The 25,291-nt window shown below is 43.2% G+C and overlaps 3 protein-coding genes and 1 long non-coding RNA gene across 8 annotated transcripts; 3 read left to right on the top strand and 1 right to left on the bottom strand.

Annotated features, from left to right (window-relative positions):
• The first annotated feature begins 141 nt into the window (after positions 1–141).
• On the top strand, positions 142–9,531 carry LOC115342688 (lysophosphatidic acid receptor 6-like). Of its 3 annotated transcripts, XM_030017357.1 has the most exons (6): positions 142–1,040; positions 1,471–1,613; positions 2,102–2,264; positions 2,621–2,625; positions 5,653–6,919; positions 7,743–9,531. In XM_030017357.1, exon 5 carries the CDS (start codon positions 5,848–5,850, stop codon positions 6,907–6,909), a length of 1,062 nt encoding a protein of 353 aa, XP_029873217.1. In that variant the 5' UTR covers positions 142–1,040; positions 1,471–1,613; positions 2,102–2,264; positions 2,621–2,625; positions 5,653–5,847; the 3' UTR covers positions 6,910–6,919; positions 7,743–9,531. The 3 variants fall into 3 exon arrangements, with proteins under 3 accessions (XP_029873217.1, XP_029873216.1, XP_029873218.1); XM_030017356.1 differs by lacking the exon at positions 2,621–2,625; XM_030017358.1 differs by lacking the exon at positions 2,621–2,625 and having other exon boundaries at positions 5,653–6,923.
• INTS11 (integrator complex subunit 11) lies at positions 9,442–23,513 on the bottom strand. 3 transcript variants are annotated; one of them, XM_030017354.2, is made up of 18 exons: positions 23,402–23,513; positions 22,481–22,666; positions 21,433–21,530; positions 20,328–20,401; positions 19,884–20,112; positions 19,669–19,767; positions 19,535–19,569; positions 18,705–18,843; positions 16,928–16,992; positions 16,087–16,276; positions 15,337–15,420; positions 14,697–14,786; positions 13,958–14,120; positions 13,060–13,167; positions 12,399–12,460; positions 11,351–11,493; positions 10,473–10,602; positions 9,442–9,623 (listed from the first exon to the last, which is right to left on the bottom strand). In XM_030017354.2, exons 2-18 carry the CDS (start codon positions 22,506–22,508, stop codon positions 9,558–9,560), a joined length of 1,803 nt encoding a protein of 600 aa, XP_029873214.1. In that variant the 5' UTR covers positions 22,509–22,666; positions 23,402–23,513; the 3' UTR covers positions 9,442–9,557. The 3 variants fall into 3 exon arrangements, with proteins under 3 accessions (XP_029873214.1, XP_029873213.1, XP_029873215.1); XM_030017353.1 differs by lacking the exon at positions 23,402–23,513 and adding an exon at positions 23,162–23,226; XM_030017355.2 differs by lacking the exon at positions 23,402–23,513 and adding an exon at positions 23,008–23,074.
• On the top strand, positions 11,487–16,050 carry LOC115342692. Its single transcript, XR_003923868.1, has 2 exons — positions 11,487–11,611; positions 12,950–16,050. It is a non-coding gene; the product is annotated as an uncharacterized LOC115342692 (long non-coding RNA).
• On the top strand, positions 23,270–25,291 carry LOC115342691 (ceramide-1-phosphate transfer protein). Its single transcript, XM_030017364.2, has 2 exons — positions 23,270–23,427; positions 23,508–25,291. Exons 1-2 carry the CDS (start codon positions 23,306–23,308, stop codon positions 24,028–24,030), a joined length of 645 nt encoding a protein of 214 aa, XP_029873224.1. The 5' UTR covers positions 23,270–23,305; the 3' UTR covers positions 24,031–25,291.

Here is a 25,291-nt window from a genome sequence, read left to right as displayed (position 1 = left end):
ATAACTGCTTTTTCTTCTTCTGAAATTCTGGTGCCTGTCTCAAACAGGAGGAGGAAGGAGTGGGGCTTGGGTTTTTTGGTGTTTGGTGGGTTTGTTTTTTTTCTTTCTGTGGTGTGTGTGTGGGAGGGATACAGGCTTAGAACGGGGGAGAATGTAGCATTTCCTCTCTGCCCCTCTCCTCTGTAACCCTGCCTTTGTGCAACATAGTGCAAGGGACAACTGTTACTCTTTCATGCAGTGACTTACAGAAACAGCCTTTGAAAGTACTTGCCATTTCCTCTCCTCATCAACAGTCACTCTCTTACTGAACTATATTGCCTTTTACATTATCCTGTTCCCTGGTACAAAGTCATGTCTGTTGCACTTAGGATGTGGCATATTACAGAGCAAAGTTCCTTTGAGGTCACTTAAAACCTGTTTTAATCGTCACAGCCTGGGCTAGTAGCACAGGAACAACTGTATGAGCGAGTCAGCCTAATCATGAAATGATTAGCACTTTTGGCAGTGGAGGCTCTGTAGCCGGAAGGTGGCTGCCCCACTGTTGCTGGGCTCCAATTTGCTTGTTGCTGCCTTCTGCTCTTCCATAGTTGTTGGTGCAGCGGTGCTGCAGAGCATGCTAGTCTGTCAGTGATCTAAGGGTGTGTGAATCGTAGCACAGAGCAGGGAACAGAGATAACTCTTATTTATTTATTTATTTATTTAATTTTTAAATGACACTAATCTCAGGTTTTGCCTGCTTGCCCAATCAATAAAATACACATTGGGTAACTTGTGGGTTTCTTTTCTCATGAATGACACCAGAATCTCTGTCTGTTTTGGTTATAAAATCGTTGTTAGAGTGCCAGGTTACAGCAAAGAGGATGAAAATTTTGATTTCTGAAGTTCACAGAGGAAACAATACCTAGTTTAAACACTGCTGCAGTGGAAGTAACATCCAGCTGAGATGGCTGGTACCACCATAATTAATCTCCCCTTTGTGAGAGGAGGAGAAGAATTACAGACAAAGCCAGTTTCTCAGAGCAGACAGCCGACTTGATCTGGTAAGAGGATGTTCTTTTTCTTTTTTATGTGGCAATTCAAAGTGATATAGACTATTGCATTCAGATAAATAAAGGAAGAATCTTCATAGCCTCTCGAGAGACTGTAGAGTTTCCAATCTCTGTTTGCATGGTGGAGAGCCATGAGGTAGGCAGAGGGGGAGGCAGCAGTTCTTTTTCACCTCTCTTAAGGCCACCCTTGCCTTTGGCTGTGGGGATCGAGTTAGTGAGTGGTTCTGATACAGAATATGAGGACAGCCCATTTCTGGATGTCCTCTCATGAGAAGTGATACATCTCTTCCCCACTCTGTTCCAGGTAGCGGTTTTGCTAGAGACCTACTTTTGACAGCATGGGAAGGAAAGGCAAGATACTTCTGGTTACTCCCTTCCTTCCTGTGGGGTATGCCGACTGTTACCTGCTTTGTTCCCTTAGGGACTCATTCCCAAAGAAGACGACAGAACTTTGGAGGAGTCCTGGGTCTCTACCATGGAAAAGGACAGTTGAAGCTGCTGTGTTGCTAGTGTGGTACCTGTTTGTGCTTTTCTGGTACAGCCTTGCTGGATAAGTACCCAGAGGTAGGGATGCTGTAACATGCTGCAGTGATTTTTTTTTTCAACACAAACAGTGGGCTTGTCCATCTGTGTTCCAAACCATAATGTGCCCATATGTTTTTGGGCAGCGGTTTGCCTGAAAGGGAACAGCAGCAAAGTCTTGCTCTTCCTCCCTTTGAGGAGAAGTGAGAGTGCAGCTACAGGCCTATTTCAAAGTGTCTCGGACTGAAGCACTGGTACCTGGTTCCAGAGAGGCAAGTTTTGCCCTGCAGACTGCTGGGACTGGAGGGCAGGGCAGACTGGAGGTGATCAAGGGTGGCTTTGGGTGGGAGCATCGTGCCTCCCTCGTGCAGTGGATACATGGAGAGAATTAAAGCGTGCACTAGTGCTGGCTGTGTGCTGTGCGCTCTCCCCAGTTCTGTTGGGGGGACAGTTCACTAGTGGGGCAAGTGCTTTGTCTTGGATCTGAGCGACAGCTTTTCATCTTCACTTCCTGTGGTTTCTCTCTGTAGAACAGTGTGGGAGAGCTCTGCAGTGTGTCTTACAGGGCAGTTTGCTCTGGTGTTAAAACTCTGTGCAGAAGAGCTTAGCAGTGACCTCGTAGTTGTGAGGACTCTTTGGAGAGGCCAGCGTACTCATCTGCAGCTTTTGCACGAGATGATGATCTGAGCTCTGGTAAGTTAACTTTCTAACCAAATTTATTATGAGTCTTTACAGGACAGAAAACCGAACCAAATACTAATGCTGTTTGGGTGTTAATCAAGCTAACTGCCCCTGCAGGCTCAGGTATCGCTTTTTTTTTTTAACAGTCACAGTGCAAAAATACCTGCTATTGATGTTTCTGCAAATGTTTCCCAACTTCTGGTTACAATAAAAACCTATCGCGTTGATGGGCTTGTTATCAAATCCAGTAACTGAGCAACCCAGGTTCAGCTATCCAGGCAGTAGTCTAGAAGTAGGCTAGCTGGCTAACTCTGCAATTAGCACAAAGAACTGTGGTGGGTTTTTGCTTTGTTTTTTAAATCCCAGAGCAACTGTTAAAAAGAACCTAAAGACATCTAATTAAAGAACATGCTCTCTTAGCATCATAAAATGTACTGTCAGTAGAGAACTTCTGTACAAACTCCTAGTCTGAATCTTCTTTTGATGTCCATTATTAACACTTGTTACTTATTATCAATGAGTATTTAGCATTCTTTTCCTTCTTATGATGTCGCATTACTAATTTGTTTCAGTTGATTCACTTTGGACATCCAATACATAGGGAGATGTGTCTTTCTGATTGTTTGATAGTGATGATTTAAAACTAAAGCCAGAAAAACCTCACACCTGACCAGAATTCAAAGACTCAAGCTTGGTTTTATATGAAAGCATTTCTAATAGTTTAATGAACTCAAAATCCAGTGGAAACTTTGATGTATGCTTTTCTGCGTTTTTGTAAATCAAATAACTTTGTACAGAAACAGAAGTTCAGTGGTGCTTTTTGGTTCTGGAAGAAATAACAGCCCTCCCCCCAAAAAAGAAAACCCAAACAACAAAAAAAAACCCACCCCAAAACAAAACAAATCTGGGGAAGTAAAGCTGAATCTGGAATTTGATCAGACTCTGTATTTTTTAAAATGGTTGATAAGTAAATGGTACATTATTATATGAGATGGAAGTGGCTATATACTTGGAAAATACATGTTTAGTTGTAGACTCTTGTCATGTCTATTACCTGTCACAGGGAATGAAAATATTTTCACAGATCAATGTACGTGGTGGGGTCCTGCAGTGCTTATATAACTGGAACTGGGTAGCAGACCGACTTGTGAGACTTGTAAAATACTCCGTGTCAGTGTTGTGTTATTTCCACCCTCCCTTCCACTGTTCCTGACTTCTGCTGTAGTTAAGCTTAAATGGGTTCACGTTACTTGATGGGCCACATCTCTAGGGATGGTGAGCGCTAGCGGGTACGAGCATCTCTGTCAGGAGCTTCACTTGTTACTTCCCAGCAATTGAGGTATTAGCATCGCTCACCGTCCACTGCAAGAGTGTGAGATATAATGTGGGTTCCTATTTCAGATGGGGAGGAATTTAGGGGATTAAATGAGACTACAGGTGCTGAAAGGAAACGATATTAGTGTAGTATTGTGGTGCAAGCAGCTTCTGTGCCTTTGTAAGGCCTTGTAACCGTGCTGCTGGGGATCTGAGTGGAATCAGTTCTTTAGGCAGTCCTTTAGCAAGACTCGTTTTGCTGTCCCACAGCAGTCAATCAGTATTAAGCATACAGAAACTCTTGTGTCTGGCTTCTACAAAATCTTGGGACAATATATGTGCTGTTTGGAAAAATTCCTTTTGTTTGTTCTGGAGCTGTTACCTGGTAGTGTCTACAGATGTCCTTACTGTGCTAGTCTTGTGAGAAGCAGTAGCTAATCAGTCTCCTTTGCCTGTCCTACCCCTTTAATGGCTTTACAGGCCTCTGCCTTATCTTTCCTCAGTTGCAACACTATACTCCGATCCTAGAAAAGATAGATGTTTGGGGGCTCTTGCTCTGGCAAAAGTCAGATATAAAGGTTGTTTCCAGTCCTATGCCGCTTAAAGTTATGGCGTAGCCATGCCTGGTTTTGTATTAACTTTCCCGTGTGTGTACAAACCCTTTGCTATTAGGTGAAAGACCTATGTAAGCAGATAGGTATACTTGCCTACTTAAAGTGAAACCATTTTTTTTCCTTTCTAATCTTCCAGTTATCTTGGGTGCTTTTGACTTCATTAGATAAACAACTATTGGGAGGAAGTGTGATTTCAGAGTTTCCTTTGGAAAGTACCCAACGACCTTTGTGTTTTTGTGCTTTCAATGGCTCCACTTCAGGAACGTCATGCATATTGTAGCTGGGTTTAATTTCTCCACTGCCTTTAAAGGCCTCTGTTTAGGTGTCTATGTTTGGCTTAGTTGCTCAGATTTCTTTTGTATTTGATGGAGAGGATCTGCACTGTGGGAGTGCAGTTTATTGCTTACGTGACACGACTGACCTAGATGAGGAGTCCTACTTGCACAGTGCCTCTTTCCTGAATTTCGAACACATAAACTAGTCCTTTAGCCTTCCTTTGTATCTGAGGTGAGTGGTGGTTTCCCTCTGCAGTGTGCCTGCAGAGTAGGTTTAGGGTGCTGTAAATTCACCCAACAGCTTACACTGAGCCTTCCCACTTGTATATGAATGTCAGCTAAGGTGTAAAAGTGTGAGTGAGAAGGGTGGAAAAACCCCTGTTTCTCTCAGATTGTCTGCATGCATGTCACCAGGTCTTACGATGACTGAGGACTGTGTCCATACTCCCCTGCAAATGAATGTTTGTTCCAAGAGACCTGGCGCATCTTGTCTGAAGTGCTGAACCCTTCCATTTACTGTTACGTTAACAGTTGTTGTCTATACTACTGACTATCCACCCTGAACCACTCATAAACGCGGGTGGGGATAGGTGCTGCTGCTTTATGATTTGGTTAACAGCTTGGTATGGATGCCAGCTACCTGTTTCAGTCCTGTGCTTTAAACAATATTTCTTAGTTTTAACAGGAGGGTTCCACGCATGCTCTTTATAAAACTGCAGCAGCAAGGTTATAAAACAGTTCAGTCATACAGAGTACTGGGTTAACTGTCACACTGGAGTAACTGAAAAAGCAGTCCTGCTTCTATTTTTGCCTCTACTGCTTTTCTTTTTTCCTGGGAAGCCTGCACAATCCATCACTGCAAATTTTTAAGGACAGGGTAACAACATCATACATCTCAGCAGTGACACAGGAATTTTGGTAGGGCTTAGGAATGGGAAATTAATTAGAGGACCTCCAAAGGTATATCACTGCTGAAGTTCTCCTGCACTGCTTCAATTGCTGGCCTGTCCTTAGCCAAAGCTATAGCCTTCTATGCGTCTTTTTTTTTTTTTTTTTTTTTTGGGGGGGGGGGGGGGGAATTCCTACCTCTATTATTTCAGTATTGTCACCTTGTGATGATTTTAGTGCCAGTAAATACTCTGTCTACTGTGTAAACTTCAAATGCTTGTGTTTTAAATGATTTATTCTCCCTTACAGCAACACCGCCTTCCATCTAAATATACCAAGCCCAGACCTCTGAACCGCAGACCTCACCAGATGGAACTTTGCTCAGTTGTGTAGCTTTAGCTCCTGCCCACTCAAGATGAAGTTAAAACTCAAGAACCTCCTGAGGTAAGGGATGGCTTAAGACTTCTATCCCACATTGGATATCCCTACACTCCAGCAGAAATCATGGCAGATATTTCCTGGACTGAAGGAGTCTCCAGCGAGACAGTTGCCAATGCCAGTTCAGAATTCAGTTTGGAAGCAGACTTCCAGTATTCCCTGTTTACTGTCATCTACAGCATTGTCTTTGTGCTGGGACTGGTAGAAAATGTCTTGGCTCTGTACCTCCTGTCCTGCAAAGTAAAGCACACTTCTCATTCCTATGTATACCTCATTAATCTAGCTGTGGCAGACACCTTGTTTGTTTGCGTGTTGCCTTTTAAAATTCATTACCACCTGAATCGGAACAATTGGATCTTTGGTGACGTGGCTTGTAGGATAACTGGGACTCTGTACTATATCAACATCTATCTCAGCATTGCCTTTTTCACCTGCATTTGTGTCGATCGTTACATTGCAGTGTTGCACCCCTTCACGTACATCCAGATCAAAGTCATCCATTACGTGACGGTGGTCACAATCCTTTGGGTGGTCGCTCTAAGTGTCATGGTTCCGCTTATCCTTGGAGGTCCCCTCCACAACAGTGGTGTGGGGAACATGACAGCATGTTTTGAGAACTTTGCTACGAGTAGCTGGACTTACCGCATGGCACCTTACAACGTCCTGGCCTTAGTTTTTGGGTTTGTGATCCCGTTCTCCATCATTCTAATCAGCTATCCTCTCATTGCTAAGAGGATCTCCCAGATCAAACACAGCATTCGCAAGAGGAAGGCCCTGAGCACTATCTACATCATCTTGGTCATTTGTATTTTGTGCTTTCTCCCGTATCATCTCACTCACTTGCTCCACTTTTTAATGAGAATCCAGGTCATCCAGAATGAGTCATTTACCAGCTTGATCTACAAAATGCGAAGAGTCACCTTAGCCCTAGTGAGCTTCAACTGTTGCCTTAACCCACTCTTGTACTACTTCACCTCTTCCAGCAAGCATTGGTACTTCAACTTCAAGCTCAGATTCAGGTCTAAAATGGTGTACACCATTTGTGACCAGAAATGCGGGGAGTCCTCCTATGTTTATAAACTACAACAGAGACATGGAAATAAAAAAGACAGAGATGGAATCAACTGATCTACTTAAAGTAAGTAGAGTATTCGTCTTTGCAACTGTTTCTTTGAAAACAAACCTGTGAAACCTACCATTTTTTCATACAGTGGCTTTTATATCAAGGGAATGCTGGAGGGAAGTGCCTAACAGCTATATATTTTTATTAGCCAACTAGGACAGTACCTGGGGGAGCTGTATTCTCTGACAGTCCTAGATAGCACAGGGCAAAACATGCTGTGTTCACGTACATTGATGTTTTGGTCTCCTTTCGTTTAATTTTGGGCTTGGTAGGAGAACACAGGGCTCTTCTGGAAAGCAGTTACAGCCCAGGAAAGGGTTACTTGAAAGAAACCAGCCTTCTAATTGACACTAACTAGCTGAAAGCTGAGTGGATTGGGGCAGTCCTGCTTGGCTTTTCCCTATTTTGGAGGGATCCTGTGTTTTTCTCCCTGGGGGCACCCTGTAGCCAGCTGGGTTCACAAACTGCTTTCTGCCTACATTCCACAGCCAAATAAGGGCATCTCGTCCCTTCTTGTGAATCAATTGATTGGCTTCCTGAGGAGTATTTCAGTACAGGATTTCTAGCATTGCATGCCTATGGATTCAAGCTGGACATCTATTAATGCAAGTTTGGAAGATCATAGATCCACAGTGTTTATCAGTCAGTTAACCCTGCGCAGGACCAGTGGCAAACAAGCTCCTCTGGCCACACAGTCATTGAGGGAAGCTACTGTAGGAGCTGGCACAACTCCTTACACGGGCCAGTCCTGTTCAAATGTTAAAGCTCTCTTTTCAGTCACCTTTTGTGATATCATATTTATATCTGACCTATTCCACCCCTTCTCTTGTATTAACAGAACCACACAGCTTCTGAAAACTGCTGAGTTTCCCACCCTGTGAAACGTGAGACTTTGGAGAGAAATTATCATTTGTGGGTTATCGGAGTCACCAGAAAACCACTGGCCCGGCTGATAAACTGCTTCAAAGCCAAGGGTTTACTTAAAAGAATGTGATTTTGGTAACAGATAGACTGTTCCTTCCCACGCTGCCCCCGAACTTTATGAAGTGTGTACATGCTGTTGGCCTGTAGGCATGCAAGACTGCTGAGCAGATGAGAACAGAAGGGAAATGGTGATGGGGTTTGTTTAAGGGGGAACAAGGTATGCCGAACTGTGGCAACGTGCTAAATCTGTATTTCCATTTCCAAATGTGCAGAAGGGAGGCTAAAAGTCATGCTTTGACCTGGCAGGCTGCAGCAGATGGTTGGGGTTCCCAGGTTATGCGGTGCTGTTGGACTTGGAACAAGAATGGCCGTGGACCTTACAAGAGGGAGGGAGTAGGATTGCTGTGGCAGAATGGTGTGTGAGATAAATGATTGTGTGTCTCGAGATGATGTGTAAGTTTTCTTTGCATAACAATGGATGTTGCAGCATCTGCCCATATTCGGCCAATCTTCTGATGGCAGCTGATGCCAGAGTCTATGCTCTGGTTAAGGACAGGAGGTAAGAGGTTTGGAAAAGAAGCAGCATTAGTGTAGGGGTATGTTGGGGTTTTGGTTTGGAGAAAAAAAACCCATGCATTATGATGATAAGCAAGGGTCTTGGATTTGGGACGCTGTAGCTTATCAGTTAAAGCCAATCAATAAACCACTTCAGCAGTCTGAGATGGATGCAGCAAGCAAACCGTGAGCAAATCTGAAATTATTATAACAGAGGTAAAGCTTTGTAACAGATGGTGTTTGTGGGTGTAGTGTTGCATTTGTTAGGATGGGCCTGACCTGCATTAGTTACTGCTATGTGCAGTTTGAGTTGTGTTGAATGGATACCTGTTAGTAATGATGGGTCAGCCGCTGACCTCTCCCTTTCTGTATTTTGCTTTTAGCTTGGAGGAATTTTTAAGTATCAGTGAGAAAACCTGCTCAAACTTTTCTAAAATATTGAAAATAATGATTCCTGTGTTCTGCTTGAGTGGGCTTGGTAAGACAAGTGCAAATCCTTGCGCTTGTAAAATGGAGAGACAAGGAGAGCCTCTGAGGGAGTATTAGGACAAATTAATCTTTTACCTTTCATGAGAGACTGCTATTTTTGTCCCAGTTATAGGCTATGGAAACACTTCCCAGCACTGGAGGGACTATTCTTTCCAACTAAACTAAGCACAATTTTTATGTTCTGGACAAAGGAAGAAAAATTTTTATTAGAGACTCCATCTGCAAGTGCAGCTTTCTTGCAGCCTCGTCAGCTGTTGTTGAGGGAAGTGTGGATAATTTAAAAAGTTATGCTGCTAGGTAAATAGCACACATTTAGGGCTTTATCTGCTTGCCTCCATTTATGCTTATACTTTGCATTTTAATTGCGAAGCTTTGAAAGCTCCTTGTTTCACTCAAAACTTCAGCAGTGCTGAGGGGAAGAATGCTGAATATCTTTTACCTTACCAGGTAAGCAACTCAAAGCTTGTTCCTCAGGACTCTTTAAAAACAGGCTGTAATGACTCCCTGGACAGGTTTCCAGTGGGGAAGATCGCAGTACTGTTGAACGGTATACACTATCACTGCAGTAATTGGACAAACACTGTAATTCCTTTATTAAAACGAAAGCAGGAAAAAAACATTGACAACGTAAACAAAATAAAATCTAAATCTGTCTGAAACACCACTGTGCCTGCTGCTCTGTTGCTCACGATGTACTCTGTGGCAGTCCTTTTTTCAGAAGGGATGTGAGATAGCTGCCCAGTTCTTCATCCTACAGAGAATAAAGAGAAACAGGATGAAAGCAACCTTCTACTTGCCCTTCTGATTTGGGGCAGTAAATTCAACTCTGGTAAGTAGAAATAGACTGAAATAATTCTTGGGCCCAGCAAATTCTAATATTAGCAGTGTTCAAAAATGGAAACCAATCCAGTTAGCACAAATGCATTTCTGGTGTTCTTTTGAAATACCTGTGTAAAACTACCATTTGTCAAAGTAGGTGTCTGGACCTGAGGTTGTCTCTTTTGACAAAAATGACCATTTTTCTTGAAAGCAAAGAATAAAGGACCACTGATTTTTTTTTTTTTTTTTGCTTTGTCCTCAAGAAGGCATTTCCTTGCTGTAAAGAAAACATTTAAAAATACAGCCATGGAAAGTATACTTTGGAAAGGGAGAAAACATAATGACTAGGTCTACTCTTAGCCCAATTTTGTATTGGCTAGATTTCTGCTTGTTTGTGGTTTGAAGTTTTACACCTAAGAAATACAATATAAAATACCTCCACACACTGTATGGCAGTAGTGATACAGCTGAGAGTTCAAAATATAGACATAATTGTAATTAACTGTAATTGTATTAAGTGTAATTACTCCAGATCATTTGCCTTGAGTTCAGTGGCCCCAGCGAAAACTGACTCAGTAGAGCTCCTGTAAAATGATTTGTACTAAACCTAAAATGGTAAAGAAAAGGGCAGCGACTCACCTCATCTTCTTCCGGTCAAACTACCTCAAAAAGAGTGATGAAGACTCACCCTTACAATAGCAACCCACATTGTAGGACGGTTTTGGACTGTAAGGAGTTAAGATCAGAGTTGCTTGAAAAGTACATCTTCAAGTATTCCTACCTGGTAAGTCCAGGATACGAGCAGAACTTTGGTTCCTTGATCCTCCGAGTGTGCTGTGGCTTGGATAAGAATGGACTCTACTGTTATAGAACCATCAGGGAGATGCTGCACTGAATAATCTTTCAGGATCCTGGTAAGAGAGAAGATATGTGATTGATTTTTTTGGGTGGGAAATGCGTATGAGCTGAAGGGTGGGTCATCCCCTGTATCTTTGAATCCCAAACACCAGCAGGTACTACTTTTAGCTGTGTCTCTGAGCCAGCATGCACTGCCCAAGGAAGGGAGAACGGGGCTGATGCAGGGCTTGCTTATTTTGGTGCTTATATTGATCATACAGGTTTTCCTACAGAATTTATTTCTGGCTTTCATGATAGCAGCTCCAGTCTGAACCCCATTCATCTGAGCAAAGGACTACTCACAGAATTGACCAGCTGCCTCGAGGAAGAAAACAGCTTTTAAGGTTCATCTGCTGCTAGCTTTTGAATAGCTTTAAGAGGTGTCTTGACCCTATGCTTTAGGGTCTCGCTCCAAACAATTGTACTAACTTCAGCTAGAAGCAATAGTGACAACAGCAAACCAACAGGAACAAAGATTTCGGGTGGACTGCTCTAGCTTCGTAAAGACCATGAGCTTGTAGGCTGGTTACCAGCCTCTGCTACTGCAGTGTAACCACTACTCTGGTTACGTTGGCTGTACAGACTAAAATCTAGAGCAGTTGTGTGTCTTTGGGGCTGCAGAGAATTTTCTCTTAATTACTCTATGGGGCTGGTCTGGAAGGCCAGAAAGGAGGGAGCACTTGTACTACCTATATTGAGCTTATCATTCTTAAGTCCATCCCTAGGGGGGAAGAAAACAAGCACAACTAAGAATGGACTTACCCTTTGAGATGGTTATATACACGAAGCACCGTCTCGTGTTCTTTCCGCGGATCCTGAATGTGAACACGGCAGGTGAAACGCAACTGGTGTTCTGCAAGGCCCAGCTCCTTCAAAGCCTGCTCAGGAGAAACCAGACGGAAGCTCTGCAGAGGAAAAGTACAGATCCATTATAAGCTATTTCTTTGTGCTGTCTGAAGTTTTATTCCTCCTCTGTGGTCAGCTGCACACAGGTGTGTGTTCATCACTGCAAAACTCTAGCAGGTAAGATGGTTTCTTTTCAATCTCTGAAACATCTCGGCACACTTCAGTTACTATTGCAAGCAGTAACAGCTAGGCATGAGCATACAATGGACAGTAAAGGTAGAGGTAAGATGTGGCAAAATGTCCACCAAAATACCATACCAATTCTTTATTTCCCCAAATTAAAGTTTCTCTTTGAATGGGAGTTGGTTTAATGTCTTTATCAGGGGGAATGATTTGTTTAAATATAAACATGAGGTTACAGAGTAAGAACTCCTCCCCTGGCACCTCTCCATCTCTGTCCAACAAACTGAGGTCTACCAACCACAGGCTGCTTCTTGATTCTTTTGACTTTTACAGGCACAGTGAATCAGAAACACCTTGGATTCACAAGCTGAAAACCAGTCTCCTCAGAATGTCTGTAGCTGCACACGGTAGGTTGCAGGGGGCCAGGGCAAAAACCAGACTTTGAACAGAAGCAGCTCTTCAAATGTATCCATTCCCTGCGACTCTGAGCATTCATGAGCCTGACCAGTAAAAATTCTACCACAACACCCTGCTCATGAATAGCAAGATACTAATTCTGAAGCTGTGGGACTAGTGAAGACTATCAGTCAAGACAACTGACAAGCTAAAGAGGCTGTCTTACAGATTAATCTTCCCAGGTATGGTGTCACTGGGCTCCTTCCAAGAAACTAGGACTGCTTATCTTTATTTCAGTTCCTTGTTCACGCAGAACTCACGTATGAGTGATGACAACGCACTCATACAGAGGACACAAGACAAACACAAGAACTTTTAAACTTACATTATCCTTCATAATTAATGTGCCATGCATTAGCTTTGGCTTCTTGACATCTGGTAAGAGACCTAAACCAAAGCAAATGGAAGAGAAAGACAACATTGTTAATGGTGATGTGCTTGCTTTTCACATAAGATGACTGCTATAGGACGTAATAGATTGGATTTCTGAGTCCCTGCTGAGGGATTTTACATCTTTGTTCTCCTGTCCATTAAAGTGCATGGTGCTTAAACCATTATCAGAAATCTAGGCACATTAAAAAAACATGCTTAGTAATACAGAACAACTGCCTCTCTTCCCCTATCACTTCCTGATGTGAGAGGTTTTGATTTTTCTTAAATTGGGTTTATAAAAGTAATTCCAGTTTTCACAGACCTAGCTAGTAAGCATACATGGATTTTGTTTTCATAGTGAATAGGCAACGAGTAGCAAACAAGGTAGTGTGTGTTTGTTTTTAAACATTATTGAATATACATTCACAGCATCGTAGCTGCTTCATTTCACAGGAAGCCTTCTCAACCACTAAATAAATGCTGATAAAATCTGTTCTTTTACAGGAAGCACTGCTTCTAAGTCACCATTGTGACACTGCTTCCACTTAATACATGTACTATACAAAACAGCTGCTGGGCCCAAGAGGTGAAATTCTTGGTTCAAAATGTCTCACCTATTGCTGTTTCCCTCTTCAAGAGTCCCAGGGATATGTCCACTGGAATGCTGGGATTGGTGAATATTGTTGTGGTCTCTCCGTTTGCGGGCATGTAACAGCTGACATCTGCAATGTAAACAACCAGACTGTCATTTCACCCACCAGCAGTCTGCAAGCATCCCTTGAGATGGTGCTGTGATTCTGGCAGAAGCCTGCTGCAGCTGTTCGGGACAGGACAGGAACTGAGTTTAATAGCAATTTGTTGAAACTTAATACCAGGGATTTGAAAGAGGCTGAAAAGTAGAACTGCTGCTCAGACTTAAGGGTAACAACCTTGCAAGAACCATCAAAACCCCAATGGGGCAATACCGACTAGCCCAGCTATCCGTAACTCCTTGTGAGGGGTAAAAAGAGACTGCAACAAAACTGCCTGCACTCTGATGTTGGTAACAAGTTACTGCAAAGAAATATGCAGACAGTAAGTAACCATCCCATGTGAATTCTGTGCTTTCTCCACTCATCATTTAAGAGCTAGCTGTTTCCAAGGAATTAACTTTTTTTTTTTCCTGGAGCTCATTCCTCTCTATGTAGTTGCTAACTTACTTACAGTTTCAGATGTACCCTGCCTGCATCGGCCTCTTTTAGGAGTCTAAAGAAATATAAATTCAGTAAGTGCTGAACTATGACGATACAAACATAACAAAATAACTTTTACTTCAAGTCCAAATGGGCATTAAAATTACATAGGCTTAACATGTTAAGTAAGATATGTTACAGATACTAGTTTCTTGAGGGTGACTGGTCCTGTAAATTACATTATGCCTAACTCTGTCCTGAGGTCCAGTGGATGAAGTATGTGAACTTTAATGCCTTCCTTCTACCACCACTCCCTCTTCAGTACCAATACTATACATACGAAATTCCTGTTCTATTTTCTGCTTCAGAAACTCCATTTTCTTTGCTTCACCATGGACCAGGAGAACATTTCGTGGCTCAGCCTGGCGAATCAGCTGCATTATTCCCTTGGCATCTGCATGGGCGCTGAAGGACATGTACTCCACCTGCATCTTTACTTCCAACTGTGGAGGAGCAGAAAGCACAGGCTTTGTGAATCAGGAATTGTTTTGGCTCACTACAGCTTGTACACCGCACACAAACAGACCCAACTTCTCTGTGTTTAGTTTAAAAAAGGAAGCTGAACACCTGAATTGGAAAATGAGGTTAGAGAGAGAGCTGCTCATCAGCACAGACTGAATATGATGCTGTACAGGAACGCTTTCAGTAACTTACAGGATCAAATTGCCCCATTTCAGAGCTCAATACTGGCTGCACGTTTGCCAAAACAAATCAATACTTAAAGACCCCTGGTATCATTTTTTTAATATCCCCATCTGCTTAAAAATGTATCATTTTTACCTGAGTAGTGGGGACTAGTTATTAAACATTACAAATATGCCCCTGACAAAGTCTTACAACAGAAGACGACATGCTATTGCCAATGCAAACTGGAAAAAAAACTCCAAAGAAAATGTTAGTTGGGTATTTTCAACGTTCTGTGCGGTATAGTGCCATTACAAGTACATGGTGTCTAACTACTACCTAAAGTTCTGAAGAACTTCCCCCAAATGATCCTCCTTCTTGAAAATAAGACTTACTATTTGTCTTCCTTCCATTTCCAGCTTGCGCTGTCCACTCAGAATCTTATGGCCTACAGTTCCCTGCACGCAGTAGCCAGGCATAATGACCTGAGAAGGAAACCAGAAAAATCTACAAACTCTGCACATGGACTGTGCAGAGCGTAGCTGCTGTTGTTAACATAAAAATAGCCACAAATGCATAATGCTGATGTAAGATTGTGTTCTTCCGATCTTACATGTGACCGTCCTTCACTGGAAAGGTGTTTACTTTGTGCTGCAGCTTGCAAATACCCAACTCCAGAAAACACATGAAAATTAAATTAGAAAGCAAGCTGCTGAAATCTACACACCACTAAATAAGAATTAATGCAGGTTACAAATGTCTTTCTTTGAAAATGCTTCAATTAATGAAAGCACTTCTGAAAGTCTCCCACAACCTCTTAAGACATGTACCTCCTCTGCTCGCCCTGTCACACACCAAAAAAAAAACACCTCAGAGCATGCAAGAGCTCTGCCCAGGGTTGGTTCACTAGAGGACTTGTGTAATTTAACCCTAGATGTTCAGGAAGAGCTTTCCTGTAACCTTTGTTCTTATGACTGTATCAGTATCACTATCACATTAACACAACACATCACGTGAGGAAACAGAATTTCTTACCATATTCTTTTCATTTCCTGCCCATTTCCTGAAGATTTGAAGGGACTGTCCTGCATGAAGCATACCAGGGGTTGCAAACACAACCTAGAATTGAAAGGTGTGCCAAGAATCACCACAGAAAACACATTTCTTTCCATTACTTATAATATATAAATACCCTAAAACTGGGCAGAGTATCCACTAATACACAATTACAGCATACGTACTACATCAAAGCTCTAATGGGGATTTTTGCTATTTTATTTTTCCCAGCTTGTCTAATTTTCACATAAGTTCAACTACTGATAGAGGAGATTTCTGTGAGCATCCGTAGTGTCTGATAAAAACTTTGAATGGTTTTACAATGGTACAATCATACTCAACAGATTCCTCTTTCAGCTGCTGCCCAATAAACCACTCAGAAATAAAATCAGCAAGAAGAGGTTGTGTTGTAAAGCACCTGCCTCCTGAACAAGTCAGAAGAATATACTGTAAAAATTATGGTTTGAATCAGGTCCAGAGTTATAGATTATACGAACATACAATCAATTTTTTTATTTTCTCTGGGCATTTTACCTTTACTGAAATAAAGATAGAAGCATTCACATGGCCTGGCTGCAAAAGGGTTTTAGATGGGATGCTGATATTAATGGGGTAGAAGATGCTGAGCTTTTGCAGACTGCCCGTTTGCCTTCACCATGAACACAGTGGTATAAAAATAGCTCCTTGACACTACACATCTGCTCTGTTACCTTATTAGCGCCCACCTACCATAGGCCCTGGATTGTCCGCAAAGGCCCGATCAAATGCTTTGATGTGTTTGAATTCAAACATGTTCCTCTGCACAAATGTTTTCCGAATTTTCTGATTAGTCCAGGTGATGAAGAGCTTGTAATAATGATTGGCCTTCTCTGTCAGTCCCGTGGAAAAATAAATTGGAGCCTTCAAATTCATTCTTTCCCTGTAGAGAGAAGCGTTCCAGAGACCTGTGAGGGCCAGATTAGGATCCTGGCTATCCATGCTCAAAGTCCATAAATCTATGTAGTCTCCAAAGATTTTTTTTCCACACATACCCTACTCTCAATGAGATATAAATCAGTATTATAACAATGCTACATCACTATGCATTAACTTAATACAAAGTAGGCTTTAATCCAATTCTCACCCACTACAGAAAATTTCCTTCCATTACAAATATTAATCATTCTGCTATGGGAAATAATTAAAAGCAGCATCATTGGGTATTATCAAAAACATTTCCACACAATGCTTATACGTAAGTTTAATACTTGGTCATCCCTCCTCCCCCTCCCATGAAAACAGTTTTACAATGTGGGAAAGACACAATCAAACTTTTTAAAGGACAGTTGATCCTGAGTGTTTGGGAGAGGAGTGGAGAAAGAGTCTGGTTAGTTTACTACTTAGAGTCAGGAACAATGGAAAATAGATGGAAAGAAGTAATTCCACAACTGCCAACATGGGCTGACATGCAGAGGAATACTTATGAGAATACTTGTACTAAACAGACATGAAAGAATCACAGAAACCTGCCAGGACCACAACATGAGGAGGACGAAAAGGAGGTCGTACTTGCACAGAAGACTGCACTCACCAGAAGGTTTCCAATAAAATGCAAAGTTCCTGGGCACGTCCAAGGGCAAAAACTGGGATAAGAACCTGCAATTGAGGCATGATTTACAGTCTCTAAAACCCAAACAGCATGTAAATGGCACTGCAGCATTATCATTTCTGAACAAGTCCCTCGGTTCCCTCTTGCTTTCAGATCTCTTTTGCTGACCTTTCTTTCCACAGGAACGCGGTGTTCTGCAGTTTTGGAATGAAAGGCACTGATATTGGACAAGCACCTATCTGCTTGGCTAAGACCTCAGTTTGTACATACTGAGGACTAAGTCTCTGGTGGGGCATGGTACTTGTGAACATATTCAGTTCTGTTCTCTCCTGGATAATATGAAAGCAAGTTGTTGAGAGCAACAATTCTGGCATTATTTATGGAAATGGACACTAAGATGAGTGTTTCTGTCCTTGATCGCTTTGTCTGTGCTGTGGTAATTATGACCTTCCTCCCCTCCCAAATTAAGACAACACTGGAGGAAGGAACATACAGCTGTTTTGATTTCCAGTGTTCTCTTCAGTTAGGTGCTGTCAGTTGGCAGCAAAGAGTTTACTGCTACTCATTTGTTTTCCAGATTCAGTGGGAAAGCCATCATCTACTTCTTAATGGAACTGTTTAGCAAACCACATCCATTAACAAGAGACTTGCTCTCTCTTCCACAAGCAAGCCTACATTTTGTCCCTAGTAAGACAAGAACAGCAAATAAAATACAGGGCTTGAGGTCGCAGGTGACAAACTACTATAACTTTTAACCAAAATGCAGTTCAAGCTCTACACCAAAATGCAGTTCAAGCGCTACACATATTGTCAACAGCCAGACTAACTTTCCATTTAATCGAGTTAAATGAACTAAGTCCTAGGAACCTAGAACTAGATCCTTAGCTACAGTGAAATCAGTCAAACTTTCCTGTGTTCCCAATTTCTACTTCTAGTTCCATTTTCTGAGGGGTTAAAATGTCTCTTTTTTATAATGTCTTTTCCTAGGCGTGCTCTAAATGTGGTATTAATGAAAAAGAGAATCTCAAAATAAAGCTTTATATTAGCAAAGATAGGGGCTAAGGTCTGAGAAACAGAAAAGACTGAAATTCTAAGACAACAATGGACTGATAAAACTAATGGCCACGTTACGACGCTATCCTTGTACGTTCCATGTGCTTCGTGACTAGCTGAAGTTGTTCACATCAAATCACGCTGGACTGTAACAGGCTTACCCAAGCAAAAAAGCCAGGCAAGTGAAAGCCACAAACAAGGTACTGAAGCATCGTTTACTGCATGGTAAGCACCTATCTTCCGTGCACTTAGAGGGGTTTTATGGTAACAGACAGCACAGTGCTGAACAGCACAAAGTAGGATACTGAACAGACAGACCTGGCTACACTGAAAATCATTTCTGATCGAGTTTAAAAAGCAGTAATTGAACAGTCAGTTTCTTAATTTACATGACTAAGAGGATGCTTCAGTATAGAAGATGCAAATCAAGTTAATTTTGCCTTTATCCTCCATATTTACAGACTGTAAGCACAGCATTTACCTTACTGTCTCATTAATTCATGGTCTGGTTTTCTTCTTGGCATAATTGAAGTGTTTAATATTCTGTCTTTTGAAGTACAGATGGAGGAATATAAAAATGCCTTCAGTTTCATGTAGTGGTCATACATAGGTGCCCGAGTTTATTAATAGTTACACAGCACTACAGAGCCAACAAGAGCTGCACAGAGGAAAAACCACATCACTTAGGATTATCAAAATGCCATACCTTCCCTCCTCTTTCTACAGTCTCATGAACTTTCTTCAAGAAGTCTCTTTCTCTGCAACGTTTGGAATCTCTGATAGTTGTGGCATAGGTGGATTCACTTATTAATAAATCCGGGCGACACTTATCAATCCAGGCAGCACTAAAACAAAAGGAATTTTAAAAAAAAACAATCAAATTAACAGACGGTATCTAGCATTTCTGATCTGCAGGTCTCAAAGATGGGTGGCGAATGTTGCTGTCTCCATTTGCAGATAAGAAAACAGGTACACAGATGTACATCGGCTTGCCCAAAGTCACCTAGGAGTTCTGTGGCAGCATCAGAACCCCGCTCTTTGCAGGCCATGCTTTCTTTAAATTAATCCTGGTCAGAATAGAGACTACAGATTTTGAAAAGCAGTTATTCTCCAGCCTATTACTTTTTTTTAAAGGCATTAAAATATTCTAAATAGCAGGAATATTACAAATCTCTCATATATGCTAGTAAAAATAAAATGAACATTAGAAGTTTGTGACTGGCACTCTCTTAGAAAGTAAATACATTTAGAAGATACCATGACAATAAACATTTCCGTTATTCCACGGCCTTCAAAATAGATTCATATGAGTATACAGAAGATGATTACATTAAGGTCTATCTGGAAGAATCAATGTAAATCTGTTCATTCTCATAATTCAAAATTGCATTTATCTTTCCAGCAAAGACATCATTAAGTGTTCCAGTCTCCTAACAAAGAATCAATGCTGATAAGCCCCTAGTATTAACAGAAGCTGTGCTAAAATCTTCCCGTCAGAAATATATACAATTCATAGAAACTCAGCTTCCTACTTACCCTAGATGTCTGTCTGGTGTCATGTTATAATCACCCTAATGACAGAAGAGAAATCCATTAATATTCTCAAGGTAACGGGACAGGCCATTAACAGGAGATGGAGGTATCTATAAATGTTGTTGTGCGATACTTACAGTATACACAACGGACTCGCATCCAACCTTAATCTGGAACATGGCTGCTCCTAGCACATGGCCTGCATAGTACGCCTTGATCTCCAGCTCCTCATCCACCTACACAAACAGGCAAACGCTGCCTTAGCGCACACATTTTAAAAAACTAAAATTGCTCTGCCTTCTACAATGATCCAGTTGGTCTGAGCCAAGAGTATGCAGAAATGATCGTTTACCTGAACTGTCTGGTGAAGATGCACAGCAACCACCTTCTTCATACAGTCTTTAATCATTTGGGAAGTGAAGAAGTTAGTTTCCCCTTTCTTATCTACAGTTATTTTCCTATAGTCCTCCAGGAGGATGGGACAGATAGCCTTGGTAGGATGTGTCATGTAAATGGGCCCATCATAACCGACCATTTCACTGAAATACGGTAAAGCTCCACAATGGTCCAAATGAAAGTGGCTGCAAAAAGACACAAAGGATAAAGGAGATGCGGCGCAGGAACTTAGCTTGCCTGGTTCTCAGACCTTGCTTCAGATTGTTAAAGCACTGCATGACATAGAGGAACTAGCCAAAATATGAATGATGAACTTACAACATGTTTGGGTTGCTAGGGACAGTATACAAAGATTTCCTGTTTCCCATTTGAGCTCTGACAAGGAAGGAAGCTTCCTCACCTGATGATCACGCAGTCTAGAAAGTCAGTCAACCTTCCATTCTGAGTGATATAGGAAAAGTCAGGAAAGCGTCTCTGCAAAGGCATGAAAAAACAGACTATATGTTACAAAACACAGCCAGTTAATACTACATTACTTATCCAACAAGCCAATGGTGTGAACAACCTGCAACACTGGAAACGTGCTGTAACCCACCTTGAGGCAAAACTGCAATAAGGCAGCAAGAGAGCACCAGTGTCAGCAATGCAGTAAGAGCTGCAGGCAACACCATCAGCACTCATGTGCGGAATGAGTCAAAGAGAAAAAGGATGGGAGGGCTGCCAGAGGACAGACAGGGAAACTGACCTTGCAAATAAATAAATTACAGCCAATTTTATCTTCAAAGTAGAACAGGTGACCAACGTGTTTTAGCTTACCCACAGGCATTAAAGGCAGAAAAGCCTCAAAACCTTTTCTGTAATGGCACAGTTGCTCCGTGTCACGCTGTAACTCCTTCTATCTTACAGAGTATTTTTGACGTTATTTCCTTCCTACTAGTATCGGGTGACCAAACATCACGAGCGTTTCCTAGCTCTCTCTCTAAAGCATCTCTAGATGCGTGGTATGGATCCCACAAGTAATTAACTGCCCCAAACGAAGCATCATGTCAAGAACAGTCTAGCTAATGACAGGATTAATGCTTTAAAGCATAGAAGATACCTGCCTATATGAAATACAGAAAGCCCAAAACCACCAGGAATGGAGCATTCACAGCTTGCTTAATACTTTTTTGGAGTCCACAACTCAGGGAAAGGATGGCTGGATGGTGGCACTTCATAGACCAGGAATACTAGAAGGGATGTACCTCTTGCACAGGAAGGCAAGATTTTGAATGGGCAATAGTAGTTCATTCTCTGCCATAATCCGGCTCCAGCAGTGGTTGATACAGCTGCCCAGTAATGCACACCTAGCTCATATTACCCCTATGTCACATAAGATGAGTCAGGCAAAATTCAAATAAAAGGGAACAGAGCAGAACAATGAAGCAGGAGCCCTGCTAGGAAAGGCCAGGCAGATGCACCTTGAAACCTCTACACAGCATTCAGGGCTTCTCCACCATACTCACATCATCGTTGTAGCCCATGTGCATCCCACAGTCAAGCATTACGTTTTTCCCAGCAATAGACACAAGGATACAGCTGCGCCCCACATCCTGGCCAGCTCCTGGACCCAAGCAAAAAAAAGACAAGTAAGACATCTCTGGCAATATTTACAATCACTTCAAAAGAGAAGCATTTAAAGGTCCGTAAAAACTGCCTAGCCCTTTTCTGATGCAGGAAAAGACTACGTCCTTTCTTCCAAGCAAGCAGGTCTGTTAGAGGGTGAGCAAATGTGAACTGACTTACCCCATTCCCTGAGCTTATGAGAGGGCCTTCCAGCTGCAGTTGTAAAACTGCAGTAAATACAGCACTGCGTCCAAACCCATAAGCAGTTCAGATGCAGGGCATGTTTGTTCTCTGCCTGCTGCTGTGCAATCACAGCTACACAGTTTCAAGTAAGAGCAAAATAATCGCTTATCTGGAAAGGATTAGCAAGGAACTCAGAGTTCCCAGGGCCCTGCACCTCCCCAAGTACTCTGCCTCTCACTGAAAGCACAGACCTTCAATAAGCTCTAGTTAAGTCCATACCAAGGCAGAAAACTATCCATCAGGATATAACAGTTCTGCTCGGCACATCCTCTGCCCTCTCAGTACATAAACGCACCTCGACAGTTTCTGTGCAACCCAGAAAAAAAAAAAAAAAAAAAAAAAAAAGAAAAATTTGCTTTCTGTGGCTCTTTAGCACTGTTAAGTGAACTAATACTTTAGCTGTACTGTACAATACTACAAAGCCTTTACCAGTATGTATTAATGAATCCTGTAATCAAAACAGAGTTATCAAGAGTGTTTGAGTCTTACTTGCTTGAAAGACAAACGGAGGACAATGACATACTGACATGAATCAAGTTAGGATGCTGCACAACTGCAACACGTATCGCAGTATACCACCATGGCCAGTTTCTGTGGCATGGAAAGGCACGTACATCTCCAGCAGTCTAACACATATTACGTTGAATTCTCAATTCCAAAGTTTTTCAGTGTGTCTATGTGAGGACGATTTTAGATTGGACTTACCCAAGGGAGTGACTTTTATTTCAGGCATTTTAACAAACACTAAATCTCAAACCGCATGGCAAATTATTTCAGAAGCAGTCTAATGGGGGCCACAAAAAGAAGAGAAGATTTAGCCGCTTTTGCAGCTGCCATTCCAATTCTTTTTCAGTATCAGGCAGAAGACTTAAGCACAGGCGTAACTTCTTCCTAGAGGGAAGACAGTCAGAAAACACAAGTCAGATCAACACGTGGACGATTAACAACGGTTGGAAATTCAGGCCTGCTTAGTGTCGGTCATCACCGTCGCCACAAAGAACCAGTAAACACGGGCCAGTCTGCAGACGGGAAGGCAGGGAGAGGAAGGGGGGCTCCTGCTCCACAGCGGGTGCGCGCCCAAGCCCTCCGGCCGGCGGTATTTATTTATTTATTCACTCACACCACCAGATTTCCAAGTACGCCCTCCCAGCGCCCGCCGATCGCAGTCCTGACCGCAGACGACGCTGCCCTCCCTCAGGGGAAAAAAAAAACAAACCAAAACTAAAACCTACGTGAGGGCCCCGGCTCTCCCGACGGCCTTCGGACCCGCAGGGCCCCGACCCCCTGGCCGCCCCCCTTTCAGCGGAGCACCCCGGTCCCGGCAGCGGGGTCTCCTCCCGCCCACCGCGGCCTTAGCAACGCCCGCCCGGGCCCGCCCGCTCTCACCGTCGCGCCGGGCCTTCTACCTCAGCGCCTCAGCGCACGCGTAACCGCCCGGGGCCCGCCCCCCCCTTCCCTCAGCGGGCCCTGCGATTGGTCGCGTTGCGGGTGACTGGCAGCGGCGGCGGAGGAGGCGGGAGGAGGAGGGAGATGGCGGCGGGGCAGGGCGCGTTCAGCCTGCGGGAGGTCCTCGCCGCCTTCCAGACGTGCGTGACGGAGCGGCGGGAGGTGCTGCTGGGCCCTTACCTCAGCGGTTGGCGGGGGCTCATCCGGTGAGTGCCCTCGGCGGCCGGCCCGGGGGCCCGGGGCCGGTTGCCGTTCGCTAACGGGAGCGTGTCTTCCCCGCGCGCAGGTTCCTTCACAGCCTGGGCGCCATCTTCTCCTTCGTCTCCAAGGACGCGGTGGCCAAGGTACAGATCATGGAGAACTACTGCCGCGGCGAGCAGCGGGAGAAGTACGTGTCGCTGCAGTCCATGGTGGAGTACGAGCTGGCCAACGGGCTGGTGGATATCCAGAAGCGGTCGGGACGGCCCGACTCCGGCTGCCGCACCGTCCTGCGTCTCCACAGGGCCCTGCGCTGGCTGCAGCTCTTCCTGGAGGGGCTGAGAACCGGCCGGGAGGACTCCCGGACGTCTGTCATCTGCACGGACTCCTACAACGCTTCCCTGGCGACCTACCACCCCTGGGTTGTTCGCAAAGCTGCCACGGTGGCCTTCTGCACGTTACCCTCCCGAAACGCCTTCCTTGAAATCATGAACGTGGGCACGACCGAGGAAGCCGTCACCATGCTGGGTGAGGCCTTACCCTATATCTGCGACGTCTACGGCATCACCCAGGAGCTCTTTGCCCGCCACAAGCTGCTTGACCTTCCTTGACGGGAGGGATGCTCAAGAGCTGTGCCACGTTCTGACAGAAGTAGGGTGAAGCGGGTGAAAACCGTGTGTTTTCTTCTCTGTCCGTGGTCACCCTCCCTTTCCTTTCCCAGTAGGGAGCTGACAAGTCGGCAAAGCTATTCAGGATGCCTCACTTTATAAGAGAAAAAAATGTACCAATTTTTTTTATATGTATGTATATTTGTCTGTGTGTGTGTAGAGCCTCGGCTCTACAGTAAGAAAAACACCGCCACTATTAGCATGCTTAAGGGATTTTTTTTTCTACCTGGATTCACCTTCAACTCTCCAGCTAGGCTGGGGAGAGGGGGGGTTGGTTTCTTTTTTAAGCCAAACTCTGCAACTTCAGCAGCACCTCTGTGTTTACACCAATAGTTAGGACCTGGTGAGACAGCACAACTTTCCAATGTGGTGTCTGAACACACTTAACACTACAGTGAGCTCACTTTGCCACTTTTGTTTACAAGCTGTTCCCTTGAATAGATCTGGGGGGTTTTGCCCTCTGTTGTGCTTCAGCCTTGAAACTATAATCCTGAGTAATGCGTGTCTGAAAGGAAGCTCTTTTCCTTGTGGTCACAGACTCATTTGATTACTGCTGCTAATTCTGTGGCCCCTAGAATTAAAGGAGGAAATGTTGGTGTATGTCATTACTGTAAGAACCTGTTCTTCCTTTGTGCATGGATCCATTAAGCAGGACCTTCCTTCTGTGTAGCTTCCCCTACCCATTAATCTGTTGGTTTTAGCATGTACTGCACAATCCTATACATCCAGCTAAGGCTGCAGACTGTACCTTACCTGTTTTCCAGCCATGCTTCTAAACTGTGTTCTCATTATTATTTTTTTTTTAATTAATATGTCAAATGCCTACAAAAATGACTTCTCTGATTGTCTGGGGAGAAATCTGAACTTGTACTGTAAGTCACTACTTTGTGAGGCTTATTGCTTCTATTGCAAATCACTGTATATAACAGCCAGTTGTGTGTGTGTGTATGCATGTGTATATACACACACACCCCCCCAAAGTATGTAAAATGGAGTTTACTTAGCTTTTTGAAAGCTGAAAAAGCACTACCTTGTTAGTTCAGGATGACATGAATATTTGGGGGAGGAGGGAGAATCCCAGAGGCTGTAACATGTTTTGATTTTATCTCAGATAAGAGGCACTTTGGCCTAATGTAACACTGCGTGATGCAGGAAATCGCTATTACCTCATGGAGATTAACTGGACATTAAATTATGTGACTAA

The sequence above is a fragment of the Aquila chrysaetos genome, chromosome 6, assembly GCF_900496995.4.
Source record: "Aquila chrysaetos chrysaetos chromosome 6, bAquChr1.4, whole genome shotgun sequence".
Taxonomy (NCBI): Eukaryota; Metazoa; Chordata; class Aves; order Accipitriformes; family Accipitridae; genus Aquila; species Aquila chrysaetos.
The sequence above is the reverse complement of the archived record's forward strand: the minus strand, read 5'-3'. Positions and strand labels throughout refer to the sequence as shown.